This window comes from Morone saxatilis, unplaced genomic scaffold (assembly GCF_004916995.1).
Source record: "Morone saxatilis isolate NCDOM2014 unplaced genomic scaffold, NCSU_SB_2.0 Contig16, whole genome shotgun sequence".
NCBI classification, from domain to species: domain Eukaryota; kingdom Metazoa; phylum Chordata; class Actinopteri; family Moronidae; genus Morone; species Morone saxatilis.
The window spans coordinates 4,803,824-4,831,292 of NW_023339718.1; the positions used below are offsets into that span (position 1 = coordinate 4,803,824).

At 42.5% G+C, this 27,469-nt stretch overlaps 1 protein-coding gene across 4 annotated transcripts in view; it reads right to left on the reverse strand.

Moving 5' to 3' along the window:
- cabin1 (calcineurin binding protein 1) overlaps positions 1 to 27,469 on the reverse strand; it is a 44,712-nt gene that overhangs the window by 3,478 nt on the left and 13,765 nt on the right. For 2 of the 4 annotated variants that reach the window (XM_035657693.1, XM_035657692.1), the window contains exons 28-37: positions 24,881 to 24,934; positions 24,707 to 24,772; positions 23,779 to 23,958; positions 23,225 to 23,619; positions 20,950 to 21,063; positions 12,025 to 12,188; positions 11,837 to 11,933; positions 11,043 to 11,726; positions 8,467 to 8,541; positions 2,194 to 2,449 (exon numbers count right to left, since the gene is read on the reverse strand). In XM_035657693.1, the coding sequence (XP_035513586.1) occupies positions 2,194 to 2,449; positions 8,467 to 8,541; positions 11,043 to 11,726; positions 11,837 to 11,933; positions 12,025 to 12,188; positions 20,950 to 21,063; positions 23,225 to 23,619; positions 23,779 to 23,958; positions 24,707 to 24,772; positions 24,881 to 24,934 (2,085 nt within the window). The remainder of the gene's footprint in view (positions 1 to 2,193; positions 2,450 to 8,466; positions 8,542 to 11,042; positions 11,727 to 11,836; positions 11,934 to 12,024; positions 12,189 to 20,949; positions 21,064 to 23,224; positions 23,620 to 23,778; positions 23,959 to 24,706; positions 24,773 to 24,880; positions 24,935 to 27,469) is intronic. The other 2 variants (XM_035657695.1, XM_035657694.1) reach the window with 1 other exon arrangement.

Sequence of the window (27,469 nt, forward strand, 5' to 3'; positions counted from 1 at the left end):
TGTGTGTGTGTGTGTGGAGATGATTAGCCACTGCTGATACGGGTGCTAATGGGGGTCCTCATTAACAAACAAACAAACAATTGCAGCGACTTTACTTGTTACAGGGAATAAAGTGCCAACCTTGCACGTTGAGTTCAATGTTAGTGTTTGTGTTATTATTAATGTGCTGGGTGACACAGACTAACAATAAAGTCTCACATCTTTTCACATCACACACAATTTACAATTTTAATTACTGACTCTGTTTTTCTGCATCGGTTGGTCGATCAGTTCAACTAGAAACTTCGAATGGTTTCTTTGCATTTTGTGTGGAAGGTTACGTGTAATAATATCTGATGGCGACATTAGAGTTCCCTTCATTGGAGCCATGTGAAGGGAACTAAGTGCAGACGTCCCCCAGCAGCTCAGACGGACACAAACCAAAACAAAAATGATCTAATACGCTTTCAGCCTTCTCCACTAACGTTGCCTAGGAAACCATTACATAATACACAGTGCTGCAGTGATGCTTGATGCTAACCTGTGTGTGTGTGTGTGTGTGTGTGTGTGTGCTTTAATAACAGAGCCACACAAACTGAGAACATGCAGCTAATGGTTACAGACACCAGACTCTATTGATGAGCTTATAGTTTCAGTCCGCTGCAGTCTGCTCTCTTCCTGATGACATAAGGGTCACATGACCTCCACGGTGTAGATTTTTTAGAGACGTTGGCCGTGAAGCAGCATTGAGGGTTTCCAATTAAGGACAAAAACAAGACGGATGCTGCGGAGAGCTCTGCCTGACAGATAATTCATTAAAGGTTTGAACTTTGCTACAAAAATAGAAAATGTTTAAAATATCACAATAATAAGGAAAGAAACATTTTTGCCTTTTCATCAGTAATGTTTGGTTTTATACAGATTGAACAGTCTTCTGCCCCTCCAACTGACAATACAGTGGCTTTTGAGTATTTTATAATCTTTTATTTTTACAATTTATAATTAGTTTTATTCTGTTCCTGTTTTACATTGATTTTGTTTTTGTCTTTTTTATTTCTGTTTAAATAGTAACCAGTGTGCTGTCTTAGCCATGTCTCCCTCAGAAAAGAGGTTTCAATCTGAAGAGACTTCCTGGTTAAATAATAAATAACACTTTACTTTCTATCGATGTGGCGTGCACTCTAATTTGTACAGCAACTCTTCTGCTATATAAATAAACCTGACTATATGAAATACTGTAAGAGAGGGTGGGAAACATGTTAATAGAACAGCACCCATGTCCTCATATACTACATGTGTCAAAACACAGCTGGTCGGGCTTTTCGTTGCATGGAAATAAATGTTATTTGGTTGGATGGTTCCTCTGATTTGAGTAAAGTCTGTGTAATACTGGGGGACACCGATCCTAAAAGCAACAACTGTGTTGAGTTTGTTACCTGCAAGATATTTACTGAGTTTAAATGAAGCTGCAGTTTGAGAAATTGCAACAAAACAACAACAGCCATTTTTGACATAAATAATAGGGTAAACACGGCTGTTACCAATGATACTAACTGAGGTTTCATTCCATTTAGTGTAGCAGAGCCTCTCCAGTGAGTCAACAGTAGCAGCACCCTGACTGTTTGACCTGAATGAAACAGCACCTTACTTAATGGTTAAGGCGTTGGTAACACCTGTGTTTACTCTACTATTTCATGTCAAAATGGCTGCTGTGAAAAAGGTCTAAGAGCTGAAAAAAGAGCCCTCTGACTCTAGGTGCAGGAATTTCATATTTGAATATTAAACATGAGATTAACTGTAATGTATCCTGCAGAATATTCTTTATGAGGATCAGCAGTTCTTATGCCAAACCCCTCCAGAAGCTCACGCAGCCAGAAAGACAGTCACAATCTGGAGGACACTGATTTCTAAAACTCTTGTTGGGGGAAACCCAAAAGGCAGAATATAACCAGGCCAGAGTCTGCTGTTATGTAACAGATCTGTGGAAGTCCACAGGCGCCCCCCGCTGGTCACACGGACTACAGCACTGTAAGGATCTTCACAAAGTGAACTGACAGCCCTGACAGCCCTTCTAGACCACATGATTTAAATCCAAAACATCAACTTTAAAGCTCTCCTGGCGTCAGAAAGCTCGGTAAGCTAAGCTGAGTTTCATGACACTGTGGCAAACACAAACACATACGGGTGAGGCGTGTCGGAGCGGGGCCACTGTACCTGTGTGTGGTAGGAAGGCCATGGCTGCAGCGGGGTGGCTAGCTGCTCTCCTGTGCTGTGGCTGATCGTGGAAGCCCGAGCCTTGAGGTCTGGACAGCTTGCTCAGGGGCTCGTACACCACTTTGGCTTGGCCGTCCTGGGCGGACAGCGGGTGGCAGGCGGCGTGGCTGAGCAGGACCGGCGTCGGCAGGGAGGCGGGGAAGAAGATGTCGCGGTGGTCCTTGTACTTGGGTGTGGTCGGGGCATCGCCTGCAGACTGTTGGAGACAGAAGAAGAGAAGTGGTGGTGAGGAGGTGTGACTGACCTTGGGCATCCCATCTGCAGCGCTAACCCTCGTGCTCAGGTAGATTTCTGAGAAGCGTACATCCTCTCTCTCTCCCTGGAGACAGAGCCCGGTCAGAGACTCAGTGCCAGAGAGGAAAAAACAAAAGAGTGAGCCACAGTCGATACCACTGCACTTTTCAAACACACATCAGCAATATTAGTCTGCTCTTTCACAGAAGAAGTAATGAAATCCTTTACAGAGCTGCGGTGTCGTCCTGAGGGGGTTCAGAGGCTCACTTGTTTGCTGGACTGTGTGTTGGGTGCTGGCGAGGAGCACAGCTCTACACCACACTAAATCCCTCTGAGCCACTTCCCTGCCTGTCCTTTTGAGGACCACTTATAAAACACAAGAGCTGCACAAACAACCTGTGACAACAGCCGCCCTGCTCCCACAGCCACTGTCATGGCAACGCAGAGGAGCACAGTCAAAAGAAATGAAAACACCTTCTCTAGTTTTCTATTTAAAAAATGGATGAAAAGTTGGATGAAAACTAGCCTTCATCAGCCCGTAAATCCAGCTCTTTAGTCGTATGCCTGAAACATGATTTTATATTCACAGAAGTGTACTGCATTAATTATAAAAGCATGAGTATGACTTTATATTTGCTAGGGAATGCGCTTCTATGTCAGAGGTATGTTTGATTATTAAATGGATCACAGTTTGGTTAAGGTTGCAAAAGCCTCGAGGCCACATCACACTGCTGTCATGAGGAGCAGGCTTCGACAGAGACAGTACGTTATAACACGGGATAATTTGGCAATAACACAGCTCTCATAGCATTTTTTCTCAGGCTCTCTACTGAGAGTTAAAGTCAAATTGTGCTCTGAATCAGAGCCATGTATGATGCAGCTCCCTACGGGATTCACACAGGCAAATCAAACAGAGTAGCCTTCCAAAAGCTTAGGCAGCAACAGATCCTTCAGCTCGACACAGAGCGGCACAGCAGCTTCAAGCATGCTCCAGCTCCGACGCCAGCTTTGATGATTCATATCTCATGAATTAAACATCGCCAACAAAGACACCAACAAGTCAGCTGGACTGTGTACATTAGAAAAACACTGTACCTGAGAAAATTGCAGCACATAGCATGCAGCCAGGCTGTAGGCTCCTCGGGTGTCTGCTGTGCGGTACGAGTGGGCTGCTGGCAGCCACGCCGAGGTCCCACAACGTGAGCTGAAAGATGGTTCTTTGCAATTATCGAGATTGGGCTTTAAATCAGATTAGAGCAGCTGTAGATGTCGTGTACAGGTTCGGTCATCTTTCCAACAAAATTGAAAGACCGGCCGACCGAACATTTTAATTAAATTGCCTGCCCAAATGGGACTGACAGTGGAGCTCCTTTGTGAAGCAATGTCTGTATTCTTTGATGACTAAAACCTCCATGTCCTTCCAAAGTCTGCTGATATACAGGAGACTAATGAAGTACCTATATCCAACCTCTTGAAGAGATACACCAACTCTCCAAGTAGCAGAGAGTAAAAAGATGATGAAAATATATCTTTGAGTGACAGTAACAAAGAGCACAGGTCATACAGTCTTGACATGCTTTCCTCCTGATACGGGGGGAGCAAACAACACGCAGAGCCCAACACAGCCGGTGTTTCAGATCAGCACTACACGGGCAGATCGTGCTCTGCACTTGTGGGGGCTTGAGGGAATGTGTGAATCTGCAAGAAGCAGGCAAAGAATTCATCACGTCCTCCAGCCAAGAGCTCCGAGGTGCCTACTCACATTTCCTGCTACACACAAATACAACCGAATGCAAAACCACGACATGAGCTGCAGTAATTACACATAAACAGCGGTTAGATTAGACTGCAGGACGAGCTAGTGTGCAGAGAAACCCTGTCGTATTAGCGCCATACGGGGGCTGGTGTGGTTGACCTGAAACAACCCGATCTAAGGAGCAAAGCAGGGAGAAGCACATTTCTCTACACAACGAGGAGGAATGGAATAAAATCCCAAATGAAAATTTAAAAATGAATGTGTGAAGTTAGCATAGTGAAACATCTTTTTAGGACTTTTATTAGGTGTAACATGTGATATTGGTAGCATACTGTATATGTGTTACTCTCTCTTCCTGCCTGCCTCCTAGCCTAGACTTCAGGAGTCTTATGGAAACAGATTTTCATTAAATTTAAGCTCCCTCGTTAAGTTCCAACATTCCCTCCATCTTACATTAAAGTAATTTGTCTTAAATATAATGTTTCCATAAATGTAAACTAGACTGCATCACACTATCTATAAAGAAGGTTTCTGCAGGAATCTGTAAACTCCACAGTTAATGAATTACTTGTTTCTGGATCACATATCATTTCCTTTAAATCGCTCTGCTTTGGAAAATATTTCTAAGTTGCATATTCATTAGACAAACCAAATTTGTTCTGCAGACCGGTCCAAGAACTAAATGTTTGCATTCATTAAATTAAATTAAATAGTTTCTATCCCTCTGGCCTCTCTGTACAGCAGGTTCATGGTGAGTTTTAAAGCGCTATCTAAGGAAGGATTGTTCCATAAAGACTCTTAATGTTGCTGTAAATTTCTTACTATAACATTAACAGCACTGAAGCTTTTATCCTTTGTTAAAATGTAAATGTGTATGAAAGAGGGCTGAAGACAGACTTGTTGCTCTTCCATTGTGCTTTTGGCTTTATGAAGTAGAGAAAATGTTTGAGGAGCAAAGTGATATAATTCTAGATCTGAGAGATTAACCCCCCCTTTCCAACTTTGGAAGATGTAAAGCCTTCATTTTAATTTTTCTTTTGATTTCTCAATCTGAAGTCTGTTATGTTAAAAGAATATTTTTGCTTGGGTAATTTGTACTGTTGAAAACAGACAATTTTTAACAGATTAACTAAATTAGGGTCAAAATGGGTTTCTTGTACGACAGTCAAGGTCACACTTTATGGAGTTAAATTAAAGTAAATTAATTTACTTGTTTTTTCCCCATCTCTCTTTCCTGTTTTCTTACAGTGTAATGAAAAGTTTACCTGGTCTTCTAACCTCTTTTTATTTATTTAAAAATAAATAACTTGTTCAGAGACAATCCAAGTTAACACATCTTTGTTACTATACATCCCTGTGTTCAGAAAGTGAATTCCCTAATTTTTCTCTCTCTCTTTTAAACATTTTGGTTATTTTAATAGAATCGGGAGTTTTCCTGTAAAGTGTTTAGAAAGATTTGAACTATCAGTCACCTATTTAACTACAAATGGTCATAATGAAATAAACCTGTGTTCAAATTTAAGGAATTTTTGACACAAGTTGGTATTATAACTTATTTATAATATATTATATATATTAATTGCGTCTTCTGACATTTTAATTATGAACACCTTTTCTTTCAGTCCCTTTCGATTTCTTTCATCGCCTCTAATTTAATTTGTCTGCATAAAGAAACTGTTTCTGATTTAGATTTAATTTCAAGGTAGTGCACAATTGCAAGGAAGTTAAAAAGTTAATCTGAAATACATTTTTAAAATATTTGTTGCAGACCTGAGGTGCAGCAAGATATTGAGGACATTTCTACATGGAAACAAACAATTGAAGTGCCCACACAGCTGTTTCAGTAATAACATAAGATAGCGATTCCAACCAGGCTTTTACACATTTGAGGAATGTTGCATGCAGCTCTGTGCCTCATCTGCACCATTATCTCTACGATGTTGCGTTTAGGCGTTAAAATTAGACAAACCAATGCACAGACAAACACGAACAAAGACAAATAAAAAGACTCATGCAGAAAATAAGATGATAGGATCAGCGAACTAGGAAAAGAGAGATTTCATTTTGCCCATAGCTACTTCTCATGAGCCCGAGGTTCGGGGAACATCACCGTGACAACAGGATGTGGGCAGAGAGACCCTTGTTGACTGTGTGGGCAGGAGGAGGGATGTGAGGAAGAGGGAGTAACCGACACAGGATGAGGCAGAGCAGCTAATGATTCGATGAGGAATATGAGTGCTGAAGACAAAGCTGAGTTAATAGTTGGTTTAGCACCAGCAGAGCACATCAGACATACTTATTTAATGTATTTAGACACTTCTGTCATTTTGCCTTGTAAATCATATGCAGACTGCCCCTGCAAATAAGAAGCATGCATAGCAAAGCTCAGCTGAACTACTGTGTGAGGCTGAGGGGACAACAGGGAGCATTCACACCACACTCGGGGCTATATTTAGGCCTGGCAGGCTGGAGCACGATTGACTTGAATAAATCTTAGGAATTTATTTCAAGTTACTTATCAGTTTAGCACATTTTACTACATATGCTACATGTTACTTCCCCACACATATAACACAGCAACCAAATGTTCATCCTTAAAGTGGCAATCCTCGAGATTTGAGTCCCGGTTGATTTGTTGACACCTAGTTACTAACAATAAGAGCAGATGTGCTTTAATACTACAGAATTCCAGGGGCAGCAAAACAAACCATTGTTGTTTGATAAAAGAAGTCAGGCAATAATTGGCCTTTTTCTCCGTTTTGTCTTTGAGCAACTGTGATCTGATTTTATGCTGCACACCGCATGAGTCTGCGAAAGTGAAAGGAGTTGGTTACCTTGCTGAGAAGTTGGAGGTGTGCAGCCTGTCGCCTGCAGCTCCTCATCTAATAGCTCACTGTGGCTGCTCCTTCTTGTTCCATTACTGCCTGCAATATTTCAAACTCATCTGCCCTCAAAAATTGCCCAAAACGACCGCTGTCTCGTTTTGTAGACGACATTTTTAATGAACGGTGGCGCGTGTGCTGACAAACACATGGCATTTCCTGTGACTAGTAGATAACAAAAAACACATTTTTAATGTGGAGCTGCAGCAGTAGGAAATGTTTGGTTTGCAGGAACTTAAAGGACCAGAGTGTAGGATTTAATGGCATCTAGTGGTGTAGCTGCAGATCGCAACTTCGTCGCTTCACCCTCCCCTCGCCCGCAAAACACAAACACCCCTATCTAGAGCCATTCTAAGGCAACAAAACATAATGATTCCTATAGCAGGCTAATTATGCACTGATGAAAACAAAACTTTTCACATTATATTTCTATATTTTCTGCAAACAGAACCTCTGAAAAGCTACACACTCAACCTTTAATACAGCATTTGTTTCTGGGAATGTCACCACTGATACCCAGCTCTTCATACTGCACTGTACTGTATTTAAATATTACAATACTTTCATCACTGGGTCATAAGCTCAGTCACCATTGTGTTATCTCATTTGGTGAAAGATAGTGACTTAACAGACATTTATTTAAAGCAGTAACAAGGAACTTTTCATTGATTCGTGTGGCCCCTGGTGGACAAAAGCGGTTCCATTGATTTCAAGGGGAATGTGCATTCAGAATAACTATATAGAAATAACCAGTCTTCTCCTTGATGGTGTGCTGTGCTTATGTAGGTCATATAGAGGCACCAGTATTAAACTGAGACCGTTTCATAACCAGTTAAAATCTTTGAAATTGCCACTTTAAACTTGCTATTATGAGCTAAATAGGAGTAAATGATCAATTAGCATTTAACCTGCTTACTTTGGCAGATGGGGAATGTACAACATCAGGATGGGACATTTTATTTTGGCGGGTAAAGCTCGCCATGCTGGGGACCAGGCTTTAATGAGCCCCGAGTTCAGTGCCATGATGGTTGCAGCTAATCAGAAATGATGTGCTTGGGCAAACTTTTACCTGCTGCAATCAAAGACATAATGTTGTTATGAAATCATCATTTCATGGCTGCATATTATGTAAAACAGTGTTCATCAAGTCAGCAAATTAAAGCTGCTGCCTTAAATCATTTGAGCACGAGGGGGAAAACAAGCATTTGGCATCAACTTGGATAACTCAGGGACATAGTACATTTAGCTCTCTGTATAAAGTACAGTGTGAGCTACGATGCACAGGGGAGAGAAACTGTAGACGTAGCAGAAAGATGGCAGGTGAGCATGCTGAGTTTTTACCTGTCTTTGGGCAGAAGTGGCCAACTGTATCTGGCAGAACTTCACAGCTTGGTCCAGAGCTACATCCTCATCAACCTGAGACAGGAGAACAGGCAGAACAAGGACATTAGGGCACAGAGACACATCTTCATTTACACATGGTTATATTCCACACTGTCAAATCCTTTCACACCTCTCTTTCTATTCAGCTCATTATGCAACGTGGGAGCAGAGAGCGTACTACAGCAGATTCATCATATATACGTCTGAGGTGAGCTGTCCTGTGTACGAACCATGTTAATTACTCACCAAGTCTTCACACTAAATGCCAAACCAACAACTAATTCTTTCTGATTCTGTATCAAAGCCAGCAGGATTTCTTCCGAGCTTCTGCCTCTGATCATAGCACGAGTAAAGAAAGGCTCACATTAAGAGCCCAACAGCTAGTGGATGTGTGGGAGTTGGCAAGCTTAGCTACAACCCAACATCGTACACTTAGCGGTAATCTTGTTCACACAGCTGTTCTGTTGCCTCCAGCAGCCTGTTGTATGCAGCGGTTCAGGGACCCCCAAAGGGAGGGATTTTCACAGCAGCCTCATTCTACTTTTAAAAATGATGCCAATTGTTAAATGGACTGAGTCAAGCTTCGGTGCATCAGAGACGACAGCTCTCAGCTTTTCAATTCATGTCTGGCTCACTGCAAAGCACACACAGATGCCAAGTGATGACTTATCAATATCACTATTAAAATAAATATTAGAATTTCAACAAGGCTTCTCTTTCACATCAATAAAACCATCCACTTAATGTGACATACAGAGTACTTCCTGCCATCACAATAATGTATGTCTAGACCAAACAGCTCAGAGGCTCTTTGAAATGTTCCACCTTTACATGAGCTGCAAGAAAGGAAAATATCTGACTGAAATACGCAGAAGTAATAACACAAACATAAACACGGATGAAAAAGATGAAAGGCACAGATCTGAACTGTAACTGCATGCAGCTGTGCAATGCATCCGACCATAAAACCACAGAGTCTGCAGTTTGTGCAAGTAGGTGCACAATCAGAAATGCTTCTGGAAAATGTCCAAGCGTATTAATTGCATAACTCATTTGGTGACAGGAAACATGTCGTGGCTGGTTCTGGCTACTCTCTCTCTCTGATGGGTGTGTCTGAAGAAATATTCTCTTTGCTGTCTCTTAAAGAGCACAGGAACAGATCTTAGCCGCAGCACGAGCACCTAAAACAAAAAAACAAAAGCTGCTGGAGCTCCTCAGAGTTCTGCTCTCTCGTCCTCCTCAGCTGCCCGTCGCCTACCGCCCTCCCACTCCTGCTACAGCTCTCTGGCATTACACAGCCAGTGACAAGGCAACTTCTGTGGGGCCGGCATTGATCTTCAGCTCAATATGGCTATATAAGCTGATGTGGGCTGTTCTGTGTACGCCACAGAAAGCGCTAGAGTTGGACTAACTTTCAACAACGGAGGAACATTTGCTCTAGAGAGACACAAAGAAACATCTCACTTTTTTTTTTTCTTGTACACTTCCTGTGCAAGTTCACATAATGACCTACAAATTTAACAGAAGTTATACAGATAGCAACCTTCTCCCTGCTTCTAAAATCTGAATTAAAATACATGATTATACATTTTCTTAATAGACAGAAGTCCCCCAATTTTGCTATAATCTGTTATAATATCTGTCTGTGTGTTGGCACTGTGCCAGGACACATTATTACTCTTTGACAGCAGTTCTACAGCCATTAAATACATGTATTTCACCACTAGAGCTGCAATGATCACTCAATAAATCTAGTAAATTAATCTACAACTATTTTGATTGAGTAATCATTTTGAGTCCTTTTTAAAAGGAAAAACGTGATTTAAGCTTCTCAAATGTGAATATTTCTTTAGTCCTGTTTGACGGGAAACTGAATATCTTTGGTATCTTTTAGCTGTGGGAAACAGTTATCAACATTTTTCACCATTTTCTGGACCAAAACAACTGATTAATGGATAATGAAAAACATCATTAGCTGCAGGCCAATTCACCATTCAACAGTCTCTGTATGGCAGCATAAACTGGCTGACAGACACTAGGAAATGATTCAGCACTTCAATCACTGCAATTTATAAATTGTGGCAATGCGGTGATGAGAAATTTATCAAGTTTAATCAGGAGCGGAAAAAGAAATCAACAATGACTGATATCAACAGCAGCTCCCCACATACTCGTGACATCACGTAAAAATTTTTTAAAAATCCCAGTGTCTTAGAAATACCCAGTTGGGCTACTTCTAGAATCAAAAACCTGTTTCAGGAGAACAACAGAAAGTAACCCAAATTCAACCTGTGACTTTAGTCTGAGTGTAGAAGCACAACCGCAGTTCATGCCTTAGATTTGTCGCAGCGTTTGAAAACGGAAAGAGGGAAAGTCCCTATTGAACAGTGGCTCTAATGTTACTAATTCAGTTAGAAGAGGGGTTTCCCAAGACCAGAGTATTTTAAGAGGGCTTATATCAAGCGTGCATGACTTTGCAAAAATTATAGGAGCGCATGTATTCACAACAATTATCAGTTGTTGATGAGGCTCACCTGTTTTATGAGCATATAAGTCTCTGACATGATCTTCTCAATGCGTCCCAGGTCGTAGGTCATGACTTTCTGGCCTTGCTGCCAAACCCTGTAGGCATCGAGCAGTAACGTTTTTCCAGACTCCACATCGTCAAGAAGCTTCCTTTTCCTGTTTGGCCTCCGTAGTGACCCCTGATCAGTCCCACTACCTGCCACAGTGACCTTGGGTGCTGAGGCTTGGAGCTGCTGCTGTCTGGAACTGATACTCAGCTCCTCTAGAGACAGCTCTGGTGTCCGGCTGCTGTCACTCACTTTCTGCTGGGGCTCCACGACACTCAGGGAGGTCTCAGCCTCTGTTTGGTTGCCCTGAGAATCTGTGATAGCAGAGGGCCTCCTCCAGCTGACAGGGTCCATCTCCATGGGTTCCTCAGGCCCCGCTTTGTGCCCCTCACTCCCAGAAGTCTCCAACTTCCCAGGGAAGCTCTCCGGAACCTTACTACCTTTATCTATGGATGGCGGCGGCGGGGTGAGTTGTGCCTGGGAGGCTTCCCTGGGCCCTGTGTCAGTGGCACAGGCTCCCTCAGTGAGCCCAGGCTTCTTAGGCAGTGCATGTTTGCTGTCCTCTGAACTGGGCCTGTTGGATGCGTCCGTTGTGGTCATCTCCCCCATGGAGGGCGCAGGCGCTTTGTGAAGCTGCTCAGACACCTGAAAGAGAACAGAACCTGTCAAAACACGCAGTGGGTGCATGCCAGACGTCTGAAACACTGAGCGGCTCTCAGCTCTTAGTATGTGTGTAGTGATCTGTGCTTCCTTACCCCTGTGAGACTGTTCAGATTGTCCTCCAGGACTTTTACAGTTAGGAAAAATGCTCGCTTGGCCAAAACCTGGCGATCAACATCCCGTAAATACTTCCTTTGAGGAAGAGAGAGAAGCGAGAGGAGAGGTGTCAGGAAACAAATACATAAGAGAAACAGAAGGAGGATTGTACAAACAGGGTCCTTACTTTCCCTGGTCAGGGGTTCTCTGCAGCATGAACGAGACTTTCAGAAGAGTATCGTGATCCTTTAGCTGAGACAGCACCTTCAGCAAGAGGACAATGGATCGGTTCATATGAGATGCAAAACTTCCTGGGCGATCAATCTCATCTACCGGAATACGCCAGATGCCCTGGAGGTGGCGAGGAGAAAGAAAAAAGAAGCAGAAGGAGTTAAGAACAAACAGCCTTTCTGACCCTCAGGCGGGCATAAACAGGCGATGAACTTCCTTTTAAAATACAAAATTGTGACATTGTCAGTCAGAAAATTCATATTGTGCTTCCCTAAACAAAAATACTGCTGGCACAGACACACTTGTTGGTGTGGGCAAACTGTGCGAGGAGGAGAAGCTGCTCACATGTAACTAGTTTCACATCTGACTGTACAACAAGCCAACAGGCTCATTTGTTAAATTCTGAAAGTTTATGTTTTTATGACATCTCTCTGCTACTACTCCAGGTTTTCAAAAAGGCACACGGAAACAATAAACACAGAGAGAGATGGAAAAACTGAAAGTTGAGGAGAAAACCAGAGGAATTAATGGAAGTTAAAAACATGGCAGTCAAAGAAGAAAGCCCTAATGAGGGGATGGAAAGGCGGCAGGAGAGATCTTGTGGCCATGTAGGAGGTGGGAAGGGAGGGACGAGGGGGGCTTTCTCTCTGGGCACACATGATAGGCAGCCTCATTAGTGCTCAGCTCTGTCCAAGCAATGCAACAGACCAGCAGACCGGCTGCCAACAAACACAGTCCTCCTTTGCAGGAAGCGTGATGAGAGTTTTATTTTATTTTTTTCTGATGGACGAGTCCACCTTTTCAGCGAGCACATGTCCCCCCAGCAGGTGAAGCGAGGCGAGGCTCTGCTCTCTGAAGCTACTGATGCGAGTGCAGATGGTGGCCTAGGCTGTGTACAGTCATAAAGCACATGGCACAGAGTACAGCTTCTGGCCCCAGAAAATGTGTGTGAGACAAAACAAAGATGACCATATCAGGATGGAACAAAACAAATGAGATGGCTCTATCAGCTGCTGAAGGCAGCGGGGAGCGCGGTGCTCCTCCTCACAGACAGCTCCAGATTGTCAGATGACATTTTCAAAGCCACTGGAGAGGAACAAAACAGGAAAGAGAGGCAAAAGAAACCCATCAAAACAAAATCATGCTCCTGAGGAGGGACTTACAGTCTGCTCACAGAGAATGTGTCAAATCTAAAATGCAGTATCCACACTCATCCCAGGAAACACCCGCCCATGTTTAAACCTATAATCTGTAACATTTACGCATCCATACAAATGGCTATAAACTCTACAGGGATGTGCTATATATAGTAGAGTTGTGTACTTCCATTATCACAAATGTTTCCAACAATGTTCAAACTCAGAGAAAGCTGTCATTTTATTCAGGTAACTCTGCGTTTCACCGATAATTGCGGCTCCCGGGTAGAAACCTCCCTGACCCATGAACACTGAAGAATCTAACCCGGCGAGAACGCTGACTGGGGGCAATGACGGCCAATGGTGGTGAAGACAACTCCCATGATCCCACGCTGCTTCACAACTTCAAACTTTGTCTTTTATTGATAGGAAAGCTCAAGAAAGACAGGAAAGGGGGAGAGAAAGGAGCAAAGGGCCACAGGTCGGACTCAAACTCATGCCCGCTGCAGGTACAGGGGGCGCCACCTCTACCAGGATGCCCCCAAACTTCGTCTTTAGTTATTGTTTTGATATGAGAGACCCCCTTGCGGCAGAAATGACATACTGTACAATGTGTTTAATACAAGCCTTCCTTTGCAAAATGCTAAACCAAGGATGTGTTTGTTTTTTGTTCACGGGGGCAGAACAAATATCCTCTTCTTAGATTATTTATTTATTATTTCAATTATGATGTCACAGGATCCAATTCAACCAAAAGCTCTGAAGAACAAATGTATGGCTCCAATGCCGGTGTGAAAATGAGAAGATTTATTATTATTATCTGATGCAATCAGGCAGAGCTTGGGAACGTTTTAACCTTTCAATGCACAGATTACCAAAAGCCTCCAGAACAGGAGCGGGACAAGTATGATGAGGGGGTGGGCTCTGCTTACTTAGAAAAACATCTCTAATGGAGGAGAGTTGTTCTTCATCAGAAAACCATCCAACCACAGCAAATCTGTTTAGGGGAAGCAGAGCCATGGCTTTACACAGATTATACTGTAGCACAACAGCTAAAGCAGATTTGTAAGACTTTAACTGCAATGATTTTAAGCATCTTTTTTTTTTTACCCCCCCCCTTTTTTGTGGGCAAAAATATGACAACTGCTTGATATCTGGAGCAACAGCTTTGGCACAGATGTGGCCAATACATCAGACAGAGATTAAGATGCATAGCAAACAAGGGATGACCAAGGGATGAATGCACGACGAGAGTGGTACATTACTGCTCTTTCTTCAGACTTTTTGCAGGTTTTAAAGGGTTTCTGTGTTTGGTCGTAGAGGTTGAGGAGAAAGAAATAAACAGTGCCCACGTCATATTATTAAGTAATGTTAATTAGTCACTCTTTCATGTGTTACAAACAGCAACAAACGAGTACAGGGACTAAGATCTGACAGTGCCACTACTTCCTTGTGTGAACGCCTGAGCAAATCGCACAACTGCTGAACCACATCTGGAGGAAACCCGTCAACCTGTTGGCTTATTTGCTTCATCTTCTCATGTCTTAACGAGCCTTCAGTAGCAGCAAAGGTCCAAAATATGAACCACAGCAAAACTTACTACATGCAGGGAAGTTTCACTAACTGTTAATGTGTTTTGTAGCAAGCGGCAGTCATCAGTGCAGCTCACCGATAACAACAATTTCACTATAAATCCAAGCAATACGTGCTAATTCTAGCAGCGTTTGGCAGGTGGGTGGTGTAATTTTACAACGCTCTATATTCTTCTCTACATGTATGCAACTGACATGTAGAAATGCAAACAGTTAAGACCTTCAGGAGGAGTACATGCATTTTATCTGCTATTCTGATTTAAAAAACACCACAGCACACAAGTAAAACACAAACTCTCACAAAATGACACAGGAACTCCGCTCACACAAAAATTAAAACCAACTTGTGCTCCATTTTCTAAAAGTCAGAGGGAAAGGCAGAAAGCGACTCACCATCACCAAAGAAAGCTACTCCACGGTGCCTGTGTTAGTATTCTTTTGGACAGTTTCCTGCTGGCGGTAGCAGCACCAGCAGCCCTGGCAGTGCCTCCACCCTGAAAGAGGCTCACGCTCAGAGAGCAAGGGGTGGGCTGCATTTGGGTGCTAGGGCAGAGAGAGCTGCGGGAGAGGAGAAGAGGAAAACACAGCTGCACACGGCAGAGCAGGAACAGGAGGAGAGGAGAATGGCAGCTACCTTGGCAGGAGGAGAAACGGGGCTGGAGTCAGGGCCTAGAAGCTCAGTGTGCCACTGACAGACAAGCTGACTCGTTCCTCTCCTGGTTTCAAACCCTGCCATCTCAAAACAAAAACACCCACGCACTCCATCTCCGCTCTCCCCTGACCCCAGCCTGCTGGAGTTCTCCCCCCCTCCTCCCTTCTCTTCTCTCGCACTATACACAGCGTACAGCCAATCCTCGTAGGCCTCTGCCAGCCAATCGCAGGCGAGCAGAGAAACTCCCGCCCATTAGTGCACACCCACACAATACACACACAAACAGAGGAGTGGGAGAGAGAGAGTAATGAGGAAACCGAACGAGTGCAACAGAGAGAGGAGATGAGTAGAGCGAATAAGAGCCAGGGGGAGGGGTAGAGCGTGATCACCCTGAAGACAGAGCAACAGGAAAAGAACAAGAGAACATAAACTGACTGAAAAATGAACTCAGCGCCACCACATCAATGTAGTGGGAGGCATCAAGAGGGTGGCGCACTAATGGTGAAAAAGAACCAAAAACCTGAGTGAAAAAAGGACAGGTTTGTGTAAGTAAAACCCCCCATTAACCACAGAAACCACAGGCTGGTGAAGAGTGCTGTCTACACACACACACACACACACACACACACAGCATTTCCTCAGCCAGCAGCATACAGCCCTCACCTTATTCCTTTCCTCTCTTTAAACTCTGGTCGTGTCTCTCCAGCTGGCCACCATAAACATATTAAGCAAACACACCTTGTTTTTCCTGCTTCCTGTTGTGTGCGTGAGGAGGGAAAAAAATGCTGAAAAATGTCAAGTCAACTGAAGACAGAGCAGAAGAAAGCAACTGAAAACATACTGGCAGCAAGACCTAATCCTCCAACATGCAAATCAAAATATCAACTTCTACAGAATGTATTCATTGGGCCAGTACTCCTCCCCTAAGAAAAAAAAAAACAAGGTTCTCCTGAGTGGAGCTCCACCTACAGCACACTGCACAGCTGAACACACAAACGTTTGAGTCATACATCAAACCGAGGCAACTAATGCAAGTGTAACTGTTCCCCTGAAGACTGTCCTAACCTAACATAACAAGACACTGAGGCTTACCTATAAGCAAAGTTACAATTCAAGCAGTCAAATCAAACATGATTGCTCATTCTGAAAAGACAAAACATGTTCTCTGAGAAGTTACGTGACCAGGATGGATTTGAGTTTTTCTGAAATGAAGCAACAAGGACATCCATTTTCTCTGGAGCTTCGTAGAGAGTGAACGCGTGAGTGGGTGGAAGAATATGTAAGCAAGAGTATATATGTGTGTGTGGTGTGTTGATTGTTGTGTGTGTGTGTGTGTTGTGTTGTGTTGTTGTGGTGTGTGTGTGTGTGTGGTGTGTGTGTCTGGTTGAAGGGGGAGAGGGGATGGAAGGTAACACCGTGGCTGGAGTGACACACAGGGACTCCTCAACGATCACTCGGCAGTAGTCCCGAGCAGCCAACAGGGCCTTGGCATTAAAGCTGAATTGTATAACATATCATTTTGATTTCAGCTTGATATTCTGTTAGCAGGGCGGGAAGGTGTATTCAAATAATGACATTATTACCAAAAATAAATAAATATATATATATATATATATATATACATACATATACATATACATATACACAAATAATATATACATATAATATTAATAGGTATGTTTTCATTAGTGTTTAATCACCTGAATATAAGAATTGTTGTGTGTTTATTACCTTATAATGAGCTGTTTATATCTACAGACGCAGTGGGTCTTCTTACAGTAGCCCAAATCAAACAACACCACAGCAACTGTAGTTTGTCCCACACATTTCACAGTCTATTCCCTGGTCCTCAAATACTAACACCAGCAGGGTTCAGTGAGTCGCAATCTGAACTTTCACCCCTAGATGCCACTGATTCCTTCACACTGGTCCTTTAAGGTGGAAGATGTACCAATAAAATAGCCTCACAGAGCAGATTTATTCAACTGCAGTACAAGCAGCTGAAATGAAGCAGTGAGTATAAGCCATTTTAACATACTGAACACTTCCCAACACTTCTGCTTCAGTGTCACAACACCAATTCTCACAATATCAGCTGTCAGTGTGTCAATGATGTATTGCCATAGACTGCTAAAGGTCCAGTGTGTAGGATTCAGTGGCATCTAGTGGTGAAGTTGAGACATTACAACCATCTGAATACCACTCAACCTTTTAAGCTTGTAGAAGAAACTACGGTGGCTGCGACACTCGCAAAAAAAGCAACAGAGCCTGACTGGAGCCAGTGTTTGGTTTGTCTGTTCTGGGCTACTGTAGAAACACGTAGCATGGGGTCCTATGTGGAGGAGGACCAACTCCCTCTGTAAACTTTTTACACAGCGTACCACCACCATGAGGCAGTTCCCATTTGCAGCCCCGATTGCAGTGTTTCTGAACCACTCATTTCCCTCTGCTTACTATCTTACCATCACATTTTAGCCCCTAACTAATGAAGGATGTATGCATGTGCTACTACACAGCAGACGGATACTGAAACACAACTTTTTAAAACTATTTTGAAGTTTTCGAAACTAGAGGCGGCTTGCATACCACCGGTGATAGATGTACCGTAGTTTGAGAACCAGATTATACACTAATAAAAACCTACATATGAGTATTATATTCCATTTCTTTACACACTGGACCTTAAAATGAATAACTACATAACCATTATTAGTTTATTATAGGTTTAAAAGTGAGGTGGCTCTCCTAGAAAGCACTCACGCTGACAACCGCACCAATAAATTATGCAACACAACCTCATCTGGATCATTTCTAAACAGCAGTATATAGGTTACTTCATGCGGGCCAGTTAATGTAACCCAGCCAAAGCGCGGAGGAAAAGTGGGGCATCATGACCTACATTAGGGAACTCTGTATTCAGCAACAGGCTCAGTGAGGTGCGTACTCAACTGAGAGTCAAGTCTGCTTGACATCAAAGTGCCATGCGCCGTGCCATATGTTCGACGTGATCAACAGTCAATTTGTGGCTCTCGTGCGGGTCGTTCTGTCACTGCAGAGACGACCTGAACACATACAATACATTCATCAAACACTCAGCCAGGCTCCGAGCTGTCGGCCGGCAGCTGAGATTGACTTGCCTAAAGTACACGGGTTAGAAAAGAAGGCTTGAAGGGGTTCTGCATCAAAATCCGCTTCCACCTGGCAAATCCTGTGTGCTGAACAATACCTTTCTATCCACAAGCAGAAAGCTCCTGTCCGCTCATGAAGCTGACGAAATGAAGGGTGAAGATACAAGCTATGTAATGTGATTCAGAAAAAAACTTCTTTTTTTAATTAACTGTCCAAAACTCAAACTCGATGAAAAAAAGAGATGTTTGATTAATATTTAGAAGGGTTTACATTGTCCTATGGTAGAGAGAGAGAGGGCTTCGTCTGAAGGGAACAGTAAAGCTCCAACAGTTGGTATGCCAGGGTGGCAGGTTTGCCTCCAGAAGGGGCTCTGTGAGAACCCAGTGGGAGCCAGAGCGTTGCAGAGCTCTCCTCCAGCTCAGACCTGGCCCACATCGCTTCAACAGTCTGTTACCAGAAGCCTTCTGGAGTCAGCACTTGACTCTACAGCCTACACCATCAACTCTGTCCAAAGTGATGTGCACCGCCAAAATATGTCCTGACAGCTGACTGATACGAGGCGCTGACATGTGATATTCTGCTTGTATATCTGCTCTGTAACGAAAGTGAGAGCATTTAGGCTTTGACAAATCACACAAGGAACAAATCAAAAAGTATGCCAATATCGGCACGTATTTAAAAGACACAATATCTGCTTCAAATGAATAGAGGTAAATAAACTGACATGCAGAACAGATGACAGATTCAGTAATCTCCTCCACTGGAACCCAACAGAGGTCTTGTAATTCTGAGAGGCAGATAATTCAACAATCTCCCACTGTGTGACTCCATTTATAGCAGCGCTTGTATCGAGTGATCCATATTTAGGGCTGATTTTTTGTGCATCCAATTCAATTATGTAAATAATGTGTGTGAAAGGGTAAACCTAACTGTAGTACGCCAATCATTCGCTCACAGCAAACACGCAGACAGCTCATTAGTCACAAACGTGGGGAGACACTTCACGGGTTCTTCCTCGGGGAGTTTCCATTAGCTGATAAATTCAAGTTTCTTACTTACAAGTATTTTATGAACAGTGCTTATGTGTGTGGTATTTGTGAGGTATTGTGTGTGTTTGCAAACAGAAGATAAATGTATTCCAAACCCTCTTCTAGCTGTGAAATAATTGCAGATCTGTGCACTGACTGGCAGCCAGAGGTGAGATAAACAACTGAAAAAGAACTAGCAGACCAATAAGAGAATGACTTCAGTGTCCACGCATTTACCCAGCAACTAGGGATGCCCCGATCTGGATCAGAGTCATTTAAAGCAGTGTTTCCCAAAATGCTTTTCTGGGGACCCACTTTTTAAGAATGACCAACCATGGCGACCCAATTCACAGTGAGAAGAGCAAATTTGTGCATAAATGAACTTTCCTGACCATTTTTACTGCTATTTCTGCATCACGTCAGATTTCCTTGAACAGGTAAATCGCTCACTTTATGAGACAAAATGAGCGTGTTTAGAAAAGGTTACCTGATCAGTAAAACAATGTGCATTTAGGCTTTTATTTTTTATCATAGTGCATTTCACAGGAGTTAAGGAACTAATTTTTGCATCATCAGCAACATACATGAATGTTCCCATCTAGAACCAGTGTTTGCTTCAGGTGAATACACGAATGAAAACATACCTGAATATTATACGCAATTTCTGCCAATAGATGGTCTTAAATGTTAGACACTGGACCTTTAAATATTGAGTATCCGTTGATCCCGAGAGACAGACAGCCCAGAGTTGACACCAGCTGCACTGTGCATGAAAGCTTCAGGGGTAAAAACACTTGTGTGACAGCTGACATGAAACCAAGGATAGGATCGGGTTCGATCAGCAGATAATCAGCAGATACCGATCAGTTACAACATGTCTTGACCGGCCCAGATACAGATCTTTAAACATGAGTTCAACCCAGTGGAGTGAGTCACTAAAGTGTGTACTGACCTGACATCGGCACACAGCCAACTGCTGTGCAGGCTACCGGCCAACATATAATACTTATAATTCATTTTCTGTTTAACTAAAGAATACTTATGGTAACACCTCCGATATGAATATCCAAGCCTTGCTATAGCTACCATTCAGCCCGTCAGATAACCACCCGATATACATTTAATAGATTACAAGCAGGAACTTTCTTAAAAGTCACTCTGAGAAACATCAACAACTTTAAGTCACAAGTCAGACGAATTAAATGTTTTCTGTTACTTACCTAACAATGGTAATGAGATCTCTGTGTGAGTAATGTAATGCCAACAAATCCAGCGATGACAGGTGTCTAACGTGAGGTGACATAATGATATGAACAGGAGGAAGTAAACACACAGGCAACTTACATTGAACAGGTTTGTCTTGTTTCTTTCACAGAAAAGTCCTTGTGCTGGCATGTGCTTCAGCTGTTGCCATGGGACACTGCTTCCTAGCAACACATCTCGAGCCCACTGTAGGTTCTGTGGTGAGAAATAAATAAATAAAAGAAAGATCACATACATGTGTATGTACACTTTAATATATGCACACACAGAAATCCTGATGAGGAAACCGAGAGGATACCCCTCCTTCATCAGAACAGACTGACAGAAGTGATAAACAAACAGATGTATCTTAGCATGCAGTATTTAATATCTGTTAAAAAGGGAAAAAAGGAGTAAATTATGCTCATTTGCAATCAGGAAAATGCAGACCTCTTTTCACAGCGTGATGACTCACAAATCAGTGTCTACACCAGAGCTGTTTGAATAGATAGCAAGCCAACGCCACTTCATGTTATCTCTCACCAACCCGGCAGCATATAGCATGAAATTACAGGCTCCTTCTCCTCCCATCTTTGGAGTGAGGATAAAGCAGGCCAGTCAGAGCGAGTGGAGCGGTTTTCTTGAAAACAAAAGCGGCAAGAGGCTTTTAACACTGGATGTGTCGGGTTGTGAGGGCAGCAAAGCAACCCGTGTCAACAGCATCACATCAACTGTCCGTGTCATCAAGTCACTGCCCGGGTGCGTTTGCTTTCATCCAGGCTTCTGATGACTCCACTGGAGAACCGAGGGAAACCTCACCACCTGTGTGAGCCTCCATTTAAAAGTTACTCTGTTTCAAATTGAACCTGAAGGAAGCTCTTTATTTAACTTATTAATGTTAGTGCTCGTGACTGTTAATAATAAAATAAAGGGAAAATTAAGATGTAGCACATTAGGAGGACACTACATCTGAGAGCCATAAACCAGATTCAGTACTGCGGTCAAATGAGCATATTACAAAATGGGGCTCGTCATTTTATTACATTCAAAGCTTCTACTGAGATGAAGTTAAGCTTTGAATGCAGTCATATTACTATAAAAAATCATTTTAAATAAAGTGATTCATTGGATGAAATGAGTTAGTCTTTAAAAGCAGAATCAGTACGATGGAGCACAAGATTCAGAGTTGGACTTGGAGAGAGTGGTCGAGCTGGGTAAAGGATGAACGGAGAGAGGGAGCCCGGTTAGCAGGAACAAAGTTGTGAATCAGAAAATTAAAAAGTTATTTCTGATTGTTTCACAGTGGCTCTAGAGCACAAATAAACAGCTGCACAACCCTGCAGGAAGAAAGCACATTGCCCGGGGTTTCTGCAGGTTTCAACAGGATAGATTTAAGACTTTTCAGACCTTTTCATATTTAATTTAATATTTGAATATTTTATGTCCAAACTGGCAAAACAAAGTAGGTACGGTATAATTATGATTGGAATTGGTTCCATCTATGTTTCATTTTGTAGTTGTTGCAGCATGATCGATACAAATTCCCCCAAAAACACGACAGCGAGACTGAAAAATGCAACTTTATACAAATAACTTCAACCTGTCAAAGTCACATTTAAAAGATCTGAATGTCTACATTTCAGATTATTGGATTTCAGACACCCTGATTGCCAGACATTGTGTGAATATCTGCAGCCAAAGCCACACTTCATCCTGTCCAGTGTGTATGTGTAGAGCTCAGCCCTGGTCAAACAGACACACAGACAGCAATGTAACCTCGGTTGGCACATTTGTGTGTGCAGCAGTCAAACATTGATTTAGAATTCGAATGTCAACGTTATGAACGAAGCTTCGGACTGCTTGTGACAGCCCTGTTAGAAAAGATAAAATATAAATAGCCTTTTCAAACCCAATTCACCCTTATTGAGTAGGGACAAAGGCTGTATTAAAAAGGTTCGACAAACGGAGTGCTGACAGAAGGATGCCACCACAGTAAAGCTCGACACAAACTCCCTGTGCCAAACTGGCTGAGAGAGCACTGTGCTACCACCCACGCACACCTCTGCCCACAGAGCCTTATAGCCAACACAGGCTGTTTCAGCAACTCGTGTATCACTGCAGACCCGGCAAAAAACACAAGGAAAACAAGATGAAACAGCCATGGCAGCTCTGATACAATTGTCACTAAAACAATTAATGCAAATGTGACTTTTGAAGAAATTGTAGGAATTTTTAGCGAGCCCCATCTTCTGTAAATGTCACCATTAATGGCAGGGGATAGTGATTATAGGTGTACGGCGTAGGTTTAATGGATGACTCGGCCTTTGAAATGCAACGAGGATGGACCAGTGCCATCAGTTAACAGGGGCGGACTGACCTGATGAGTCTTGCTGTTGGAGTAGAAGAAGGCCAGGCGGTACAGACTCTTGTAGTGCTGAGGGAAGCGGCCGAGGCAGAGGAAGAGAGCGCGGACGCACATTTCCACCAGCATTCGTCTCTGGTCGGTGCGTTCCGCGGGCAGCGCCTTGGGCACCTCGATCACCTCAACGGGGGGCTCTGGCTTCCTCTTTCCCTCGCTGGCTGGGGTTTGAGGAGCGGCCTGTTGAGAGGGGGCTGACTTTGGAGGGGTGGCTGGGACAGGCAGAGGATGGGGACAAGGGTCCGTGGAGACCTTGGGGGCTGAAGCCTCGGGGAGTGTCACCACCACAGATTCGACTACTTCCTGGATAACTTTTTCTTCCGTCTGGATGCCAGAATGTTCTCCATGTGAGGCTGAAAGTAGGATTTAAATCCAAGACTTTAGGACTTTAATTCCACTGACTGTGCACACATTTAAATACTTTTAGCTGAATGCAGTCAGTTAATGTGACATAACAGACAAAACAAACTAGTGGTACAGGTAAACGAGCCGTCCCTTCCATCCGAGCGTACCTGTGTCCTCGGATGTGGACTGCCCGTCCTTCACAGGGGTCGTGCTTTCTGATGACGACGAGCTAGCTTTCCCAGAAGCGGGTTTGTGGCTGCTGTCCTGGGAGCTGGCGGGATCTGTGAAGGCATCCTGGGTGGAGTTGGAGTCAGAGAGCATCACCACCTCACTGTCCTGACTGCGCTCTGCCAAAAACAAAAAAACATCATGGGTCATGTCGCCAGTTGCACGGACTCAGGTCCAGACAAATGACTTCAGCCTTTAGGAGTAAATACACATATAAATACATTTTTCATGTCCAAAAAGTGACAAAAAGTTACGTACATAAGTGTTTATACAGTATTTTGTTTGTCAATAAATTGAGACTATTTTATTGTATGAATTTAAACCAATTATCCAAAATTAAGTGTAATTGCACACTGTAACAGCATGCTGTGAAGGTCTGTTTCAAGCTGTTGGTTGATGACTTGTTTTTAAATGCCAAACATTCCCTGTTGTAATGTGGGGGAAAAAAATAAATACAATTATGAAACAAAAATAGGTCATGAGCCACAAATCCTTATTAGTGAGTCCCTAATGACACATTGTTATAAAGGAGAGATGGTTTGTTTTTGTAAGTGGTCCAAAACCAAAATGCCAGCATTCCTCTTAATTGCCGTGTTGTGCAGCCTCAGCAATAAAAAAAAAAAAAAGTCCTTGGCAGGGAACTGTAAATAACACAATCAGTGGGGCAAGCTTTTGCTATTTCAGTGAATAATGCACACAAGGGACTTTTCAAAAAGATTTACAGTCATGAGCTAACAGCAAAGTTACTATGGTACTGTAACATTTGTGTAAACTGACAACTGTATATTGGGTGCTTCCTACAAGAATGCACTTTAGGGTTAAAGACACAGCCTCTTAAGAGAGTTTGGTGGGTTTGAAGAGCAGTACCATTCAGGGAAGCCAGCCACATTGCAGACCTGGGCAGGCAGTAATCATGGTCAAACTCTGGTGAGGCTGTTGAAGATATGGGGAGCTGGTTTTAAAATAGAATCAAGAAAAAGCTGTATGTCTGAATTTATATTCAAAGAAATCAGCAATTTTCCTCAAAAATCAATCATTTACCTTTCATGACAAGTGAGGACAGATTTAATGCCACTCCCCTTGAATATGTAGAACCTGAGTCAGACACAAATATCTATGAGACCACACAAAACGTGCAGTGCAAGCGTTTAGAAATGTCAATCAATTATTGCCTCTTAAACTTAAAAACACATAACAGATCTCCAGTCAGTAAAGCAGCAACATGAATAAAACACATGATACAAATCCAGAAAGTTGAAGACGATGAACAGGAGATCATAAAAAAGGAGCATTTTCCCAGATAATGATTGATAAAGCAATGTCTGAATCAGGCCCTACACCACCTTGATGTCACCTTGATGTGCTTTCAGACTCAAGCCAGAAACATTGGACACCTACAGGCAAACATGTGCATGGTGGAGTACTTTCTGACTTCAGGCTCAGGGTTGCGTGCCAATCACAGGCCAGCCGCATTCTTCCCGACTCTGCATTTTCACACTAATTGGCGATAATTGGAAATTATATCCAATTAGTGGAAAACAGCATTCACGCGAGCTTTTGAAAAACATCTCCGGGGAGTTTGACTCTCTGTCAAATTAAGCCCACACCAAGCTCAAATTAAAACGTGACCACATGATACACCAGACATTTTTTGTGAATTGTGATAGAGGACTGACTTTTTGTCCAGTCGTGAAGACATTCACCCCCATTAGAACTACATGCATATAAATGGCAAAGCAGGTGGTAAAAAGCAAGCAGGCAAAGAGGTAGCAGGCAGGTAGGTAGGTAGGAAGGAATCTGGAAAGGGTGACAAAACTGGCAACATGGGCAATATGGCTGCGTTATTTGCACATTCAAGCTAAACATGACACATGGGGTGGGTGGACAGATGTCACTGGTTTTGTCATATGGAAAGAATGACCAGCATTTCGGCCTCTGATTCAAAATACTCTGCTCAGTTAGAGTTAGAACTAAAAATTGTTGACTCCCAATCCCTGGAATTAAACCCCAGGGCTGCTTTAACTTCACCATACACTCAATGTGAAAGTATCTGGCTGTTTTCTGTTCATTCTGACATCTTGTTTACACAGTAAAACACACACAAAAACATTCTCAGACACACACACACACACACACACACAGTGTCATAGTGTTCAAGACAATCATGATTGCAACACTGCAAGTAAAAGAGCTTACATAAAAGATGTACATGTGTGCAGATGTACATTACTGAAAGCAACAATGTACTTCTAACACATTAACTGTTTTCACAAACACTATTTTCAGGTTCAGCTTCATGAGAAAAACAAACATTTCTACACATTTGGGTTATAAACACTGAAAACATTCCTGATTATCAGAACTGCCATACATGCACATGACAACTTTTATTCTTAACGATATAATAAAATCCCCAAATAGTCAGAATTTTGCGACTTTCAGTTTATAATTTCACCATATAAGTGAATTATATTGATTATATATATAATTGATGAATGTAACTTTTAATTCTGAACCTTTTTCAGTGCTCAACAATGAGGATTGCCCAGTTGCTTAAGTAAGTAAAATGCTGCACAATTAATCAAAACATGATCAAAATTGCAATATGCAAATCGCAAGAGCTGCAACCTTTTAATCAGTCAAATATGTGACAAAGCAGCATTATAATGAAGTACTGTAGAGCTGCGGAGAGGTCCTGACCTACAAATCTTGTTCTCCAGAAGAAAACATGTTTGTTTGGTACAGACCCAAACAAATGATGATTTTTTGATGATTCTAACCTTCACGATTTATAATTTTTTCATCACAAATGTTAAGCAAACTCAACATGATGTTTTTACCATCTCGTGCAGCTCTACAAACATCATCTCAATCTGTACAGGAGAAAGTAAAAATTGACTTCAGGCAAGTAGATTTCTGACCCACTTTCCCCAAACCCATTAACGTTGAACCCTGTTTTTAGACAAGTCTGTGATTGTTGCGGTTTGTGTAATGTATGTGTTTGTGCCTGGCTGGCTCTTATCTCTGTTCTCATTTCTTCTGCTGCACTCAGGGGCCTCTTGAAAAGGAGATGTTAATCTCAATAAATTACCTGATTAGGTAAAAGGTTATAATAACAAGGGAGGTGATTGCTGATAAATATGCAACCACTGTAACCAAGATTTAGTTATTATTGGTAAAGCACTCTGGATTATACCTGGAATATCTGACAATGCAAACAACTGTTTAACCAACTGTGTGAAGCAGCAATCAGGATCACTGACAATTTGTTATTTGGTAGCAATCAACAGAGACCTGATTGAGGCGACACAAAACACCCACAGGGCTGCAATATGGCACAGATGTCTCCATGATGCTATAGGCTGAAGGAAGTTACAACAAAGCAACAATTTTAGGAGACGCAAGATGATTGGTGAGCAAAGAAATAAATCCAGCAATTAAGCAGCAACTAGAAATGAAGGTTATTCCAGCGCGCACACACAATCACACACTCTCACACACACACACACATCTTAATGCTCTGCAAAACTCTAATCTCTTTGTTTCAACATTGCTGCTTTGTCAGGCATAGCGAATTAGTGAAATAATCAGCAGCCATATTGCCCATTTCACCACATCCCAATCACCCAG